General features: G+C 47.3%; 1 protein-coding gene across 2 annotated transcripts in view; it reads left to right on the top strand.

The window, feature by feature from the left end:
- Window positions 1-16,642, top strand: part of CAMTA1 (calmodulin binding transcription activator 1) — a 232,811-nt gene that overhangs the window by 47,824 nt on the left and 168,345 nt on the right. For both annotated transcript variants that reach the window (XM_063417232.1, XM_063417229.1), the window contains one exon: window positions 14,176-14,243. In XM_063417232.1, coding sequence (XP_063273302.1) covers window positions 14,176-14,243 — 68 coding nt within the window. The remainder of the gene's footprint in view (window positions 1-14,175; window positions 14,244-16,642) is intronic.

Here is a 16,642-nt window from a genome sequence, read left to right as displayed (position 1 = left end):
TTTGTGAGGATGCCTTCATTTTATCATGGAGTCTCTTTCTCTTCTGCTCTGCCAGGAGAGAGATGTGCTCCTGACACCCAGACAGGCTCCCAGGGTTTGCCTTGCTGAACCAGGAATGCATCAGCTTCCCACGAGCCAGGGCTGCTATAAGCCACCCCCAAAACATAATTTTAAATTTTTTTTTTCTTTTTCAGTGAAAGTGGCTGATGTAGTATTACCTGACTAAGTGCTGTCAGCGTGTTATATTTCAAACATACTCGTGTAGGGGTGTGGGCACACACTTAAAATCTCTCTGCATTCATTTTCTTCTAGGACTACATGCAATAGAAGCTGGAGTTAATAGAGTGGCAGTGATTTCCCTCATTGGGGTGGCCAGGTGAGGGTGCCTGGCTGGAGCCTGGCAGTTTTGGCTGCTGTTGGGTGGAAGGGGGGATGCTCAGAGGCTGCATTGGAGCGGGAGCTGGCAGATGTGAACAAAATCTTAATTGGGAAATTCCTGTAGATTATTACAGCTGCCTTCATTAACATTTTCACACTTGGCTGGTAACAAACGAGGAGAAGGGCTGTGTGTGCCACTGGATTTATAGTGTTCCAAATCTGCTCCATACCTGGGGTGTGCCTTTGAGCAAAGGGATCATAGCTATTTGTGAAGGGATGTTCAGTGAGGATTCCTGTGAAAATCTTTACTGACAAGGAGCTGGTTTTCAGTGAAAGGAAGGATCCTAGCTGAATCTCTGGCAAAGTTCAGTTTGTGTTTGGATCTGGTTTTTATGGGGTTTTTGATCTGTTTGTGCTTAAACTCCAGGGTTTTTTAGTTGCATAAGAAGGATATCAAGTGCATATCCACTGGAAAAGAGCATAAAGTCCTAAACACTGTAAGCTGAGCTGCTTTAACAGTACCAAAGCTGACAAAAATGAAGCACCAGCCATGAAAGATGTTGGCTGTGGAATGCCACCACATCATGTTGCAGGAAAAGGACATGCCTTGTGTCCCTTGCCTGGCTTCTCAAGGGCCTGGCTTGCTCCTGCTCACACTTCACTGCTGGAGCATGCGATGCTGGCAGGGCCAAAATACATTTTCATTATGAAATCACAGGGCACTCGTGCTGGGTGACATTGGGGTGGATGGGCCCATCCTTGGGTGAAGGCTGCTCTCACAGAGGAGCTCCTCAGGAACTCCTTCAAATTGAGGGGAAAACCTGCAGCTGGATTAGGATGCCCTCGGAGATGAGCGTAGCAACCTGTTCCATATTTATTACGGACAACAATTTGACTAAGGGAGAATTTAGATTAATAACATTCAGCCCAGAGAAGTAATTTCCTTTGAGAAAGCGATTTACATGCACTCTGCCAAAAAGAGCCGTCACCGTGTGCTCTCCCTGTGTCAGCTCCAATAATGAAGTTGGAAATAACATGGGAGGTTAATAGGTCCTACTTATCTCCTTAGTGCTGCAAAGGAAGATTTACAGTGTGGAGCCTGGTTTGCATATTCCCGTTGGAAACTGGAAGGTTTTTCCCAGCCGAGATTGATGAGACATTGCAGGGTGTCTGCTCAGCTGGGGCTGGGGATGTCCCTCCATCCCAGGGACACGCTCCTGCCAGAGGGAGCCGCCTTTCCCGGATCACTGGCCAGGGACTGACTTAGATGCCAGAGCCACCATTCCAGTGATAATTATTTTTATCCATCTGTCTCCTCTAAGCCTGGAAGTTCACAGAGATGTGGCTGCCACACTGTGTTAGGAGCTGGGTTGAAGCCCAGTGGGTTTTCCCTGGGAGCTGCCCATGGCGTGCGAGAGGGAAAATAAACTCATCTGGAGCCGTGGAGGGAGGCGGTGTCGTGGAGTGTGGTGGAGGCTGCCTGTGTTACCCCTCGGGCCTCTGCCTGTGTCTTGCCAGTCTTCTGGTGATGTGTTGGGGTGTGTTGTGTCCTGCCCTCACCCCAAGAAAGGGTCTCTGTGTGCTGAGCTGTGGGGCTGGGAGCTGCTGGAGTGTGCTGGTGGGTTATTTGGGACCTGCTCCCCTAGCTGGAACTCATAATGACCCTGCCACTGTGGGGGAGGACACTGCTGCCTGTGCTGCTGGTGAGGCTGGAAGCAGCTGGAGCTGCCTGGAGTGGCCCCTGTCCCCTTGTCTGGCTGGCCCAGGGATGGCAGGGACAGGGGATGGCGGGAGCCAGAGCCCTGTCACTTCACATTACTCCTGTGAAGTCTCGGAGGACCCGTGGCACGTTATGGGCTATTGCAGGAGCTTTTCCCTGTGAACAGTGTAGCTGTCTGCACTTAGAGTAAGGAAAATCCCCAAATTGTGTGCCTGCTTTCCTCCCCCACAGTTCTCCCCAGTGGTTTTTGGGAAAAAGCTTAATGGGTGTTCTTCTCTCCCAGCAGGGTTGTGTTTGGGTCCTCCCAGGTTGTTGGGCTCTTCCAAACTGGGAATAAACCAAACTTTTAAAAATAAACCAAAATTCATTCCCTCTGGATAATTTAAGTCACATGATGCCTGAAACCTGCTTTGGAGAGGGACTCTGAGAGGGAAAGAATTGTTAATAAATGTTCTGTCTGCACAAACTGTAAAATATTCATTTCAGTCAGTTATTTCACATTACTGAGCAAGTGCAAGAAGAATGAACTTTCTGAACAGCTTAAGGTACAATTCAGTAATAACCTGGGCCATTTAATGGATGAAATATTTAACATAATTTGCATATATTAAGTGATGGGATGACGGTTTTCTACTTCTGTGTACTCTTTGTATGTCTGGAACAGTGCAGCCTTTCCTCTTCACCACTCCTCACAGGGTAGGCGATGAGGAAATGTCATTTTCCCTCCCTATTTGGAGCCAAGGAAACGGGAGCCACATCAGCTGAAGGCAAGGGCACACACAGGCCCAAAGTGTTTTCAGCTTGGCAGCATGGCTGCTGCCATTTCTGCTCTTGATGCTCCCAGTCCCACAAAACACAATTTGTTTCCTTTTTCTTTTTTTTTCTATTTTTAAAATCAAGTAGTATTTTAAGTGCAGACAAGAAGCTGTCTGCACATGCCAGAGACTCCTCTTGGCAGCGCAATGCGCAGGGCCTGGGAGCTGCCCTGTTCTGAAACACTCCCGGGGCATAGCTGGGACTGGCACAAAGCCCATCCCTGGGATGGGGCTGCCAAGCTGTCCCTTGTGCCACGCTGGTGCCTGGATGCCATCCCTGTGTGCCCAGCCCGTCCAGCACTGCTGGCCCCTCTGGAGCCATGGCTGGGCTGGCCCTGGGGACACTGAGCCTGCCCATCGTGTCCTCGAGAGCGGCGTCCCCGAGCTGGCACTGCTGGATGATTGCAGGGTAAATCAGGGCCAAGCAAGGCAGTGAAAACCTCAGGAATGGGAAATAAGGGGGCAACCTTGGTGCTTTCCCCCATAGAAACAGAGAGCTGTAACAGGTGTTGGGTGACCAGCACTTCATTCTCAGCAGGTTGCTCCAGGAGGAGGTGACTGCTAATTTCCATGTGACCAGAAGTTGCAGTTCATAATCCAAACAGTGGCCAGGGTTCTCAATTATACCCAATTAAGGTGTGACTTCATTAGTGTTCCCTAACTTTAAGTGCATTTTAATTCATTAAACTCTTTTTCTTCTGCTCTGTAAGCGGTCTCCCTTCAGGAAACTGTGGAAGGAAATGAAGTGTCCCAAGGAGTGTGTGTATATAGATTTATAGATACATAGGTCTCTCTGTGTCCCAGGGGTGGGGTTTGGGTGGTTGCCCAGAGCAGGAGCCCTGGGGAGCACAGAGTGGATCTGGGGTGCCCAGTGCGGCTCACAGAGATGCAGGCACTCCCAAGCTGTCCACCATGCTGTGCCCTGATGCCCTCACTTAGTGGTAATGCCACTAATGCCAGGCTGGATGAATAATGCCTTTTGCTCTTTCAATCCCCAGTACTTTGTTGTTTGTTGTTTTTTTTTTTTTTTGCATCCCACACACTCTGTGTTGTGTCAGTCATTTGCCCAGTTTGTAGTTTGTTCAGGGTTCTGGGCTGGTTTTCCAGCCTGTCTGAGCCTCTCTTGGAAATGCCTTCTGTCATGTTCAAGTGGCACCTTCACACTGCTCGTTTCCAGGTCGTTGGTAAATATGAAGCAATAAAGGAAATATAAAAGGAGTTCAACCAGGAATCCCCATCTGTCTGGCCCTGCAGAGCTCCTGGATGTCAAAACTGCCTCTCCAGAACTTTTAAGGCTTAAAACCAGAGAAGAGCAGAGTAATTCTGAAACACATCCCTTTCTTTGATCAGCAAGATTTTAGTTCTTTTAAAGTATATATTTTTGAACTATCAGGAAATGAGCACACTCCTGGGGATGGAAAGCACAGCCTGGCTCGAGTGTTCAGGGTCCCCTCTCAGCAGCTGGATTTGAGCTGGGTGAGCAGAGGGAGGGCTGTTTTCATCCTGCTGTCAATGTGCCTTGACAGAGCGTTAAAGTCAATATTACCCTAAAAATGTTCTGCTTTCATAACAGGCAATTTTGTTGGTGTTGAAAATGCTTTGTTTGATTTTGGGAGCCATTCATTACAGGATCAGGGCTTCAAAGTGAAGCCAATTAGTTATAAGAGCTACGTTTAAAAAGCCTTTTTCCAAACGCCAGCTTGAAGGTTAGAATGTGGTGAATGGGGAACCTGTGCTGGGATGGTCCCACCGTGGTGTTGGGTACCCTTGTTGAGGCCACATCCCTGGGAGCAGGAAGCTGCAGCCGAGTGGTGGCTTGCCCCCTTTTCTATATTTGGAAAGAAATGCATCAGCATCCCTTTTACTCCCTGAATTCCCTCTGGGAATGGAGCTGGTAAATAGCTGTCGCACTAAAAATAACACCTGCAGCAGCCGCTGGCAGCCACGTTCCCTTCCCTGGCTGAGCTCAGAGCCAAAGGGCTCCCACCCTGGGAGCAGATGTTGGGATTTATGATTATTAAAAAAAAAACAACCAAAAAACAAAAATCAACCACTTAGCAATATAAAGAGCATGAAATTGCCTGAAATGCTTAACCTTTGGGAAGCAGCATCCATGCTCTCTGCCGGCTCCTCTCTGAGAGAAAGGACACAGCAGCCCCAGCACAGCCTGCAGCAGTGCTCTGTGTGCTGGCAGACCAGAGGTCACTGGTGTGACATGGCATCAGCCCTGCCTTTCACCAGCCTTCTGGTCAACCCCTTTCCAAGGAAAAATACAGGGAATCCTGGGCACTTTGGCCGGTTTGCTGTCCTGGCACTGCTCAGAATGGGAAATGCCTTTTTCACACAAACATCCTTTCTTCTGGTCATTTTTTCCCCTTGTCATATTTTTTCTTCTATGTTCTCTTAAAGGTGAGGATTAACTAAACTTTTAGAAGTCTGAAAATAGCTTGTGAGAAATTTACAGTTCCCTGTTGTTGCTCTGGTTTTATGGTTGTTTCCTTGTAGTGCCAACACACACGATAATTCCAGGTCAGAGGGGCAGTTTCTACAGATGGGAGCCAGATGACAACTGCCAGCCACTCTGGGGGCAGAGCTGCTGTGCCCCCTGGGCCACAGGCCCTGGTTAATTGTCATGATTGGATCCTGAAATGGGGCAGAAAATATTTCCCCTTTCATGCCTCCACAGAAGGGAGGATGGTTTGATGACAGCTCTGAGTGTTGTGAGTTCACTGGGGCTGGTGAGCATTTGGGAGCTGCCTCCACAAACTGGACTTGTTCCTGATTTTGTGAAGAATCCAGCAAAGTGACCCTGAGATCAGCCCATTTGGTTAAAGCATGGTGTGAATAATGCCAGTGTCACAAGGTTCAATCCCCATATGGGTCATTCAGTTATGTGTTTGACTTTGTGATCCTTCAGGGTCTCTTCCAACTCAGCATATTCTGTGATTCTGAATTTACCAGGGAAGATCTTGGGAAAAAAACCCCAAACCAAGAACCCTCACCAAAACCAACCAACGCAGCAGCACCAGCTGGGAGCTGGGAACATCAGCAGGGCTGGCTTGGGCCTGAGCTGGGCCTGGGACAGAATCACTCTCTGAGGTTTTGGAGACATCTCCTGCAGTCCCGTGCAGAGAGCCCTGGCTTTCTGCTAATGGCTCTGTGGTTTCTGAATAACAAACAATTAATTATATAAATGCCTGAATAATGCTTTTTCTGGCTGCTTCTCCTTGTTTACTCTTGTATTTGATGTTGGTCCTTCCATTTAGATTTTTTATTTCAGTAGAGCAGCGTGAGATTAAGGACAGGTCAGGCAATGTGCCTCCAGGAATGAAAGCCAGAAGCCATGACCCTTTCATAGACTGTGGTTCTTTTGGCATCTTGAATGCTTAAAACCCCTTTGTGAATTGTACTGGTGCTGCACAGGTTCATTCCAGACACTGTTCCTGAGTTTTCATCAGCCTGGCCACGCTTGGGTACAGGGCTGTGCTGTGCAATTCAAGGATCTACCATGTTCTCTGTTCACAAATGCAAAACGTGAGCAATTATCCTAGGAATGATGGTAATGAGTAGCATGGGTAATTTTTTTTTTAACACTAAATATTATTTGCACAGTGATGCAGGACACTTGTGTGGTATTGACAGAGCTGGGAAAGCTGTCAGTGTAAACAATGGAAAATGAATAAACCCGTTCAGTAATGACTTCAGGTGCAGCAGCTTCTCTGTGCAACTGGATCTTCAGGAAAAGGGATCTCCTTGTGCTTGGGCTGGAGTGGGATAGATGGAGCATGAAAGCACCAGCATCCAGGACTCCCATTTGCACTAATTAAGATGTGAGACTGAGGTGGTGACATGACAGCAGAGCATTGGTCAAACCAGTAAAATGTCCCAGTCCCTGCTATTCCTGGATTCCCCTGCTATTCCTGGATTCCCCTGCTATTCCCAGATTTCTGGGCTTTGTGGCTCTCAGTCTGACCAGCATCATTTGAATGCAGCTTTTATCACGATTGAATATGTATCTTTTAAGAAGGATTTTAATTCTGTTTGAAATAAGAAAATGTCATAAATCAGCAGCAGAATCTTTTAACATTTACAGTTTTAAATGAATTCCTGGTGAGAGTCTCTTAAGCCAGATTTATATCTGACTCTGCATTGAGCTGTCGTTATGTGGGACTGAAAAACTCTGACAGAATTAGGCATAATGCGAAAAGATGCTGAAAAGACACTTCTGCAGGACTGTGGCACATTATTATGTCAGAGCATATGGGAGCGAGGAGTACGTAGAAAGGGGCAATTTCTGGGGATATTTCCCTTTTCATGATCCCTGCATTTGAAGGACTTTGGAAGGGCTTGCTGCTGTCTCCTTGCAAGAGAAGGCAAGTGGAGCAGGCCTGGTGTTCTCACCTCGCTGGGCTCAGCCCAGTGCCAAGACTGGGACTGGTGCATCCCCACATGGCAGGAGGGACTGGGCTGGGGGAGGCCACGGCATGGGGAGGTTCCCAGGGGATCTGCTCCATCCCCTGTCATGCAGTTAGACTTTGTCACTTGGTGGAGGAGAGCTGCAGAGCATTCCATGTTCCTCCTGGTTTCTGTGGGAGTTGAGAGCAGGGCAGTGTCTCTGAGCATGGCACATGCCCACTGTGCAGCAGGGGAATGCACTTGGGCATCTTCAAACCACATGACTCTTAGAATTGTGTACAATAATTGAGGTTTTTACTATTACTCTGTAATTAATGCATCGTAAACACAGGGATCTTAGTGAATTTTCTTTTTTTTTTATTGCACCACACTTTTTTTTCAGGCTGCAGAGGACGAGTGAACTGAACCAGCAGTGCCAGCAGGATGCCAGTGTTCATGGTTCTTTAAATCACAGGGTTTAGTCCAAGGTCATTTAAAAGAAAAAAAAAAATCATATAATGACTTGTGGGTGTTTTTCAGTAACTCAGAATTGGGTGTTATTTGTTGCTGCTCTGTTTTACTAACTGTCCCTCAGTGTGGGGCCTAAATGGAAGATAAAATCCATCTAATCCTATTAGGCATGGGCTGATGCAAGGGCTGACTTCACTTTTACTTGTGACTAACTTCTGAGTGGTTCAGGGCAGCCGTGGCTGGGGGGTTGTGCCCAGTTATGCTCTTGCTTTTCTGAAGACCCAATGTGTGTCTCAGTTTGCTCTTGTCCATGTGTTTGGCAGGTGAAGGAGCTGTGCAGGTCTTGTTCAGCTCCAGTGCCCATTAGTCACTGCTTGTGCTCTTGATTGGAGGTTTTTCCTTCTCCTTTTCACGTGTTTTAGAGAAAATTATTCTTGTCCAAATCAAGTTTTTTCAGATTAGGTTTAACCCTGAAAATAAAGTATTTGAGTTGTCCATTTAGTAGTTTTCATTTTTTTCCACTTTTTAAACTTTTTTTTCCTTTCTGCCCTTTTCCCTAAGTTTTCTTTGGGACTGTGTCCACCCTGATTTGCAGCTGGTTTTTTGTTGTGCCGAGGCTGCTGTGGGTTTCACTGTTGGGTGCTTTAACCCCAGGAGTTTGTCAGAGCTGCTCCAGCACTGGAATCTGAGGACAGAGCTCTGCTGATGGTGCTGGGTGGCCCCAGCAGTGCTGTGGAACACTTTCAGTCAGATGACTTGATCAGCCACCACGGCTCAGGATTCCGAAATGTCACCCTATAATATCTAATTAGGATTGCAGTTTGAAGACATCATGTACTTTAATTGAAAACTGTAGAGCAATCTATTCCATTTTTTTTCCTGTTAAATTAATAGTTTGGACCTTTAGCAGATGGTTGGTGAGACACCATTATTAATGAAAACATCCTCCCTCCTGCAATCCCACCGCTCACTGCCATGCAGGGAACCAAGGAGAGCATCTCCCAAACCACAGGCATTTCCTGCTTGATGGTTTTACTGTCCTGTGGCACCAGACAGGGCTGCAAGGGCTGTCCCCAGGCCTTTTCCTGCAGAGATGAGCTCAGCCAGGCTGCCTGGGTCAGGGGGACAGCAGCAGCCAGAGCGCTGTGGGCCGTCTCCTGCTCTCTGCAAACCAAGGGAAGGCAACACTTTGGGTCTAAAATAGTGGGGCTTTCATCCATTAGGGCAACAGACCAAGGGTCTGGCTTCAGCCAGTCCATGGTATTTTCACAGGTATCAATAAATGCCTCTACACTTGGCAGGAAATTCATGGCACGAGTTAGAAAACCAAATCTCTGCAAATCCAGCCTGACACATGCTCTGGCTGGGCAGCCCTGGGCAACCTCCAACTCCAGCCACAGCTTGTACTGCTGAGACAGACTGTCAGCAGAACAGCAGTAATATTTGAACTTTATCCCCTTCTCAGCCTCAGCATAGGCAGATCAATGTTTCTGCTTTGAGAAGTTGCAGACAGGTAACACTTTAAGACCAAAGCAAGTCCTGCCTGAAATGGCAGTGAAACATTCTGGTGTTGGAGGGTTTTGTCACTGACAGGTGTTAGCCCACAATCGCCTGACCCTCCTGTCCCTGCTGGGCACTCATGGGCTTGCTTTGCTTTTCTGCTTCTTGTTTCACCCAGCTCATGAGTAGTATCCCTCTGATAGTGTTGCTGATTTAGGCCAAACAGTGGGGTTGTGATTTTTGTTCCCATGATGCTGAACAAGGTGCTGTGAGCCTGCTCTGTGCAGTGTTCAAAACAGTTTGTAGTTGGGATATTCAGAATATTAATGGCTTTGAGAGTGGGGATGGGTAGAAAATGAAAACGGCTCAATCCCAGCTGAGAAGATGGCCCATAGTCAACAGGAATTTTTATTTTAATTTCAGAGCAGAAGGATGATAAGGAAGTGATGAGCTGGAATTTGTCTTTATAGCAGAGAGGACATGGTGAATTCCTAGGAGAATAAATGTGCTTGCTTAAGAGATCATAGTTTTATTAGCTCTGTGGTCTAAATCTAGGGACGAGTACAAACTCTTCTGCTTTCTCCTAACATATGCATAGATTCAGGCTTATTAATTTAGGTGTGTATAATTCATACAAAGTAATAACTTGAAATTCAGACTATTTTTTTTTTAATGAATTACATGTTGCTTTGAGACCAGATGGTGACCAGAGCTGCCTGGCCCAGGGAATCCTGCAATGCTTCTCCCTTGCAGTTTCTCTTTTTATTTTGAGAAGCCAGGTGGGAATTGCCTATACCTTGTGATGATGCAGGATGACCTGAAGGGCACTGAGCTGGGAGGAAGGATCAACACTCAATCCATGGCTTTAGGGAACCCACTAATTGTCCATTTCAGAGTGTTTTATAACTTTTTTTCTTCTAAAAAATGTGTGTGTTCACTGGAAACCCTTCAGCTCAGAGCAGAGTTGGCACCTTCACATGCTCGACGGGTCACGGGCCTCTCTGACACCACCAGATCCCTGCCTGTCGGTCTCTCCTGTGCTTTGTGGCCATGTCCTCTCCTGTGCATGCACAGCTTTGCTGCTGGGCAGCACTGAGTGCACCAAGGGAGCTTCTCCCTCCCTGCTGTCCCTGCGCCGCTGGCTGCGGCGCTGCCGCTCGTCCTCGGCGCGGCGGCCGGGACGTGGCGGGTGAGATCAGGTCGCCCATGTGCCACAGCTCTGGGCCGTTACGTGCTGACATTAAATATTGAAGTGTCTGAGGAGCTGCAGTCACGTAGCATTGGGTGAGGATTGTGTGGTGGCTCTGCCACCGTGCCTGAGCTGGGAATGCCAGGCTGAGTGGTGCCACACTGGCATGAGGCTGAGGGAGCAGTGGGAACATCCTTGGTGGCAGTTGTCTGCAGAGCTGCTTATGTTCTGTCTCATGCAGCTCGCTGGGCTTCCCAGCTGGTGGCTCCCTGGTGCATTCACACTAATAATCTAAACAAACTGGGAAGTGCAAAATAAAAATAAATGTGCACCTAGATAAAATGCTTTCAGCCCGAGCAACCAAGTCCAAACTAAACCACAGAATTATCTAAGCAAGTTTAGGATAAAACACAACTCGAGTGATTTGAATGTTAAATAATCTCATTGCTTTATTGGGTTATTCCCTGAGGTGATCAATCAAGCTTGTTCTCACCAGTGTGAGTGGTGGGCTCAGTCCTGCAGGCACTCAGAGAGGGGAAACCTGCCCTGGGATTGGCCAACGCACTCAGAAGTGGAGCTGGATCCACACAGCTTCCACTGGTTCACCCTTTCCCAGCAATGCTCACTCACTTTATGCTGACAGCAATTTCAAAGCTGGGATACAGAGGGGATGTGGGTCTGGGTGGGACATCCTGGCGCCAAGGCTGCTGCCCATGGTGTGTGGTGCCCTTGCCCGTGGAGATAAAGCTGTGTGGCCTTGGGGTCCACCTGGTGCCACCTGGCCTGACTGGTGCTGCAGGGGGACTCTCTGGTGACGAGACAGCGTTTGTGTCACACGCACGCGTCCCTTGATTTCTGTCACTCGCTGTGCCATCACAGAGGAGCCAGCCCCAGCCAGGGTGTCAGAGCCAGCTCTGTCTCATCTGACCTTGCTGGTGCCACGCTGCCTTTCGTTTGTAGTCTTGGGCAAGAAGCAATGGGAAGAGGGTTTGATAGGAGACAAAAGCAAACAATAGCCTTGCTCCAAAGATACGATGAATGGGATATAATTGGATTTTTTTTGTGAGGACATTGATTTGACCCTGTGAGACACAGAAAGAATCATTAGGGGAATTAACACGCATTAAAATGCAGGGTTTTATCAGAGGGCTTTTATTGTGCCCATAGTTTTGTTTTTAATTATTTAATGACTTTGTGTCTTCTGGTGATAAATCTATTTCTTCCCTCTTTTTTCAAAGGGAAAAAGGGTGTTGGTGTGACTGCAGGGTGCTCGGCTCATGCAGCTGCTGAACCCCAGCCCTGCCTCAGCAGCCTGGCTGTGCCCCACCATGTAGGCAGGGAGCTGCTGGGCAGAGGCATCTCTGATCAACCACGGGTGCTGGGTGAGCACTTTCCTCTGCAGGGCTGACACAAAATTGTAGTTACAGGAAGCAGAATATATAAGGTTTAAGGGGGTTTTGCAGCAGAGAAGCTCATCCTCCTTCCCTTTTTATCTGTGGCACTGACTGGCAGCTTGGCATTTCCTCTGCCCAAACATGAGTAGGCCAGGCCAGCAGAGGGGAACCCCATGTTCTGCCTCTCATAGGAGCCTCTCATTGCTGCAGCTCCTCCAGTTGGTGACGATTTGGGATTAGGTTTTCACATGTACCTGACATAGGCTGGCAGGAAGGAACAGAGTGAATGAGCCGTGGGTAAGGCTCAGTTTCTTCACCTGAAATACTTTGGGTTTCTATGCCACAGCAATGTATTTGTTCAGCCACAGAAGCTAATAATGGCTTAATTCTCCTTACAGCAGTGAAATTTTAGTAGGAATAGGCAAAATCCCAGACTAATCTGAACCCCCTAAACTGTCTTGGCACTGAAGGGGTTTGTTTCTGTAAATGCTTGCTTGCCTGGTGTTGGAGAGGATGTGTAGGGTGCTCCCAAGTGTTCTTCAGTCTCTCCAGAGCTCATCTCACTGTGCAGCATGAGGTGACACTGGTTTATAGCATAGTGAGCTGAGGACACATAACGTGGGATGAGTTGGAAATAGAGCTCTGCTGACTGCAGCACTTTTGGTGGAATTACTGCACTGACTTTAAAAAACCCCAGATATCTTTTTTCATATTCTTCCGAAGAATTTTAGTTATGGAGTTCTTTGGTGGTTTTAGTCTGTTGGAAATCTGGGGTCAGACCTTTTTGGCCATGAACCGTCCACATTTCAGCACTTGCATCTGATTCAGGTGCAGCTGCTGTGAAACTGTGAGGATTGGGAAAGTTATCAGTGTCGATGGTGGAAGTCTGCACTGGCTTTCTTTGATGCTGAATTTTCTTTAGCCATTAGCCATTAGCCAAAAATTAAAAAGAGGAGGTTTTGAAGCTTTGTGCCACTGCTCTGTCATGTGCATGTAGGGGGATCCCTTAAACCTGCAGAGACTGGCTTGGGAAACAAGGGGTGTGTCGATGGATTCCAGGAGAATTTATTTGCAGTGTAAACATGTTGGTCAGGAGTCATTAATATGACATTCACACAGCTCTAATAAAGTACATAACACGGAGATCTGGCACCGCCGCAATGCCCAGAGGACATTAAGTATGAGTCTTAAAACCAAGAGTATTGGAAACAAGATATTTTTACGTCTCGTTTGGGAGTAATATAATTGCATTTTGTGGCTCTAGCAGATGCTTGGGCCAGCTGGTTGGAGAGCATTGTGGGGGTTTTTAGCTTTGGTACTGTAAGCGACAGCCCTTATATAGAGCTAGCTGAAAAAAAAATAATAAAAACCCCTCTCCTGGTGGAAAACCCTGGCGCTGGCATGTGTTGTGCTGTTGGGAGGTACAGCCTGGGGACTCTTCTGTTGCAGTGGCTCTGGAGGTGATACTGCATGTGTTTTGGGAGTCTGATTTGAGGCATTTGTGCATTGAAGGCAGTTTCACTGACCTCACTTGTTCAGCTTTTGCTATGCAGGCCCATCTGAGAGGTAATTTTTGGAAGATATCCATCAAAACCCTACATTTTTCTGAGTATATCTCAGGGGGTTTATTTTCAGCACAGTCCCAGGAGTCCGTGGCCATCTCTAGATCTCGGGACACTGCTGGTGACAGTGGTGACAGTTCCCACCTTGCGACCACCCCGGGTTTGTACCCAGGAAATGGAAGAACGCCTGTCCCGTGTTCCTCAGGCCTGTTCACAGGCACTGTCGTGAATTGTCTCGCTGGCGCCGATAATTTCCTGCAAACAAATCAGTTCTGATCTGGAAGTAATCGCCCGTATCATTCCTGCAAGTGGGAGCAATGACTTACGTTGATGTCACCCGCTGGCTTTTTATGGCAACGATTAATAATTCAGTAATTCTCTCTGCAGTGATGCTGTTCTATTTATAAATATTTTATTTAGCTCCCTGTGTCCGTATTGTCGCTACCCTCCCCTTTGCTTCCTGACGTCACACCGGGCTCGCGGCGATGCCGTGGTCACCACAGTTACCAGCAAATTCTCTGTGCTGGAAAATGTTAATGCCTTTCCTCATTTGCATCTCTTCATTGTCCTGTTTAAGCCTGGCCTTGGTGGCGTGGATGTGAACATTTACTGAGCGCGCTCTGTCAGTCAAAACCCAATTTCAGCTGCAGCCTGGCCCTGGGGTAGGCGGTTCCGTGTCTGTTATAAAACTTTCCAGTTCCCAGCACAGCCATGCAAGTAACTCTGTTTTCTTTCTGCATTTCTCTTTCAGGAAATTGCAGCTTATTTAATAACGTTTGAAAAGCATGAGGAGTGGCTAACAACCTCCCCCAAAACCAGGTAATGTTCTCCTGCTCAGCACATTGACTCTCTCGCGCTGATGACTTGACTCACTGATCAATGCCTTGACCACCAAGTGGAAACTCCCAGTCATGCCTGATGGCTTGTGACACCAAACTCTCATTAATTGCCTTAATGAGCATTTTATTGAATGAAATCAGATTGATTAAAAATGGAACAGCTACAGTCTTGGCAGGTTAAAGTTTTAACCCGATTGCTCAGGATTTAATTGTATCCCTTCAGATGAGCATATCTGAAGCCTCAGAGCAAGGTCGTGGGCTGTTTATCTTGACAGAGCTCCCTTGCCTCTAACTTTAAATAAATAAAAAAGCACCAGCCCCAGCATGTGCCGCCTGTTCACAGACAGGCACAGGGCTTGTTTGCGTTCTGGTGTTTCCCTTGCCGGGGTTAAGTGTTTGATGGTGAGGAGGTCCCAAAAAGCTGCATTAACAGACATGTTTGCAGTTTATTATTCAGTAAATGTCATGTCTTCTTTGTGCTGCCATAAATGTTTAACTTCTTGCTCCCCTGGGAACTCAGACATGGAATTTTGGCTGTGGATGTTTTCTTGCTGTTTCAGCTGTGTTCTGGCTCCATACGTCTCACTAACACAGAGAACGACTCTTGCTTTCTGGTCTTGCTGGGCTTTTGCTGTTTTTCTTTTTCCCAATCCACCCCTTTCCTATTGCAGAGGGCTGGGCCATTGGAAGGAGCCTGCTGGACCCAGGTGAGAGAAAAGCCTGTTCTAGCATCCTGCATCCCAGCATCATCCGTTACAGGCGCCGGTGCCGCGGGTGCCCGGAGCAGCGGGCTCCAGGTTTGGCATCACCTCCTGCTGCCATGAGCAGGGACAGAGGTCACAGTGGGACACAGGGAACAGTGACACCCTAACAAATAGCACAGATTGATTCCAGGTGTTCCACAGCACCCAGCTGAGGAGAGGATGGACGTGGAGGCCTTCTCTGCACCTCTGCAGTGCAGCTGCAGGTGGGGCACACAGAGGACCTGCTTTCCATGAAATATGGGAGCAAAAGAGCTGTGTTGTTTTACTTTTGTGGGCTTTTTCCCCCCCAGATTGTGTATTTTTGTGACATCCGTAAGTAATGCATTTGCTTGTCATATTAAAAAGTGTAGCACCTGGGAAGGAGATGTGGGAAACCCAATTGCTTTCTCAGTGGTTCTCCAAGACCTGGAACTGCCATGATGGTGGAAGGGCCCTGAATGGATCTTTCCTGCTGGTGGCAGCTGTGAGGCTCTCCTTGGCTGCAGAACAGCAGGTAATTCAGTTAATATTAGCAATGGTTTTTTTCTGGGTTGGTAATCCCAGTTTAGGAATTAATTCAAAACAATTTCTGGCTGAGCCTTTGCCAGAGAAGCCTTTTAAGGGGTTAGAAAACACATTAACTAGTCTGGCTCTACATGGTATCATTAAAGATACGAGATTATAAATGTTTTGGTAGCAGCATCTTCTGATTTTAAGAGCTTGGTTTGCTAAAGGCAATGCATGAAAATAATTTTCTGATGAACATTTCCTTACCTTCCTCACGTGTGTTTACACTTGGAATAAAGCATGTCCCAGGAGAAGGAAAGTTGTGACATGAGTTCAAGGTCCTTCTGAAATTGTTGAATTAGTTTTCTTTTTTTTTTAAATACAAAAATTAATTGGAAGAGTTAAATGCTGAGTTGCTACAATCAGGGCTCCCAGTATTACAGAATTAATGACATCGATTTGGCACTGAACTGGAACACTCCCCGTTCTTTGTTTGCTGCTGTGGGTGCTACTAATTTCATCTCACAAAATTAATAAAAATTAATTGCACCACTGACACACAGAGAGTTTCATAATATGATGATGTATAGTGTGCTGTGAGGAGTCACTGCTGGATGGAAGCCGTGGGGGCTCCGGGCACGGCTGGACGGTGCCTGTGGGAGCTGCTGCTGCTGCAGTTATTGGCACAGGGTTGATATTGGTGATGGGGTTTTGGTGCTGTCCAGCTCAGCCACCAGCAAAGGAACTGCTGCAGAGGGTCAGGCCAGGCTGGGCTGTGATGTTGAGCTAAGGCAGAGGGTGGCAATGAGGCATGAGCTGGTTTGGAGCTGGTTTGGAGCCAAGCTTGCTGTTCTGAGTGTTTTCATCTCTTTCCCTAACAGAGCTCCTCATGTTTACAGCATGGTTGGGTATTGCCTTAGTCATGGACATGGAGGGGAGGCCCTCCTGCCATTGTGGTGGCATTGAAGGAGCTATAACAAACCTTTGGAAAAAGCCCCTAAAATTGCTTTTTTATGTAACTTCTTGTTGAACAACTCCGATTGATTGAATACACTGATATAAATGTGCTGGAGCATTATTACAACAGTCTTTTGAGCACTCCAGTTGATCAACATAAATTAACGAGCAC

The sequence above is a fragment of the Prinia subflava genome, chromosome 21, assembly GCF_021018805.1.
Source record: "Prinia subflava isolate CZ2003 ecotype Zambia chromosome 21, Cam_Psub_1.2, whole genome shotgun sequence".
Classification (NCBI taxonomy): domain Eukaryota; kingdom Metazoa; phylum Chordata; class Aves; order Passeriformes; family Cisticolidae; genus Prinia; species Prinia subflava.
Note: the sequence above shows the minus strand (reverse complement) of the source record. Positions and strands in the feature narration are given on the sequence as shown.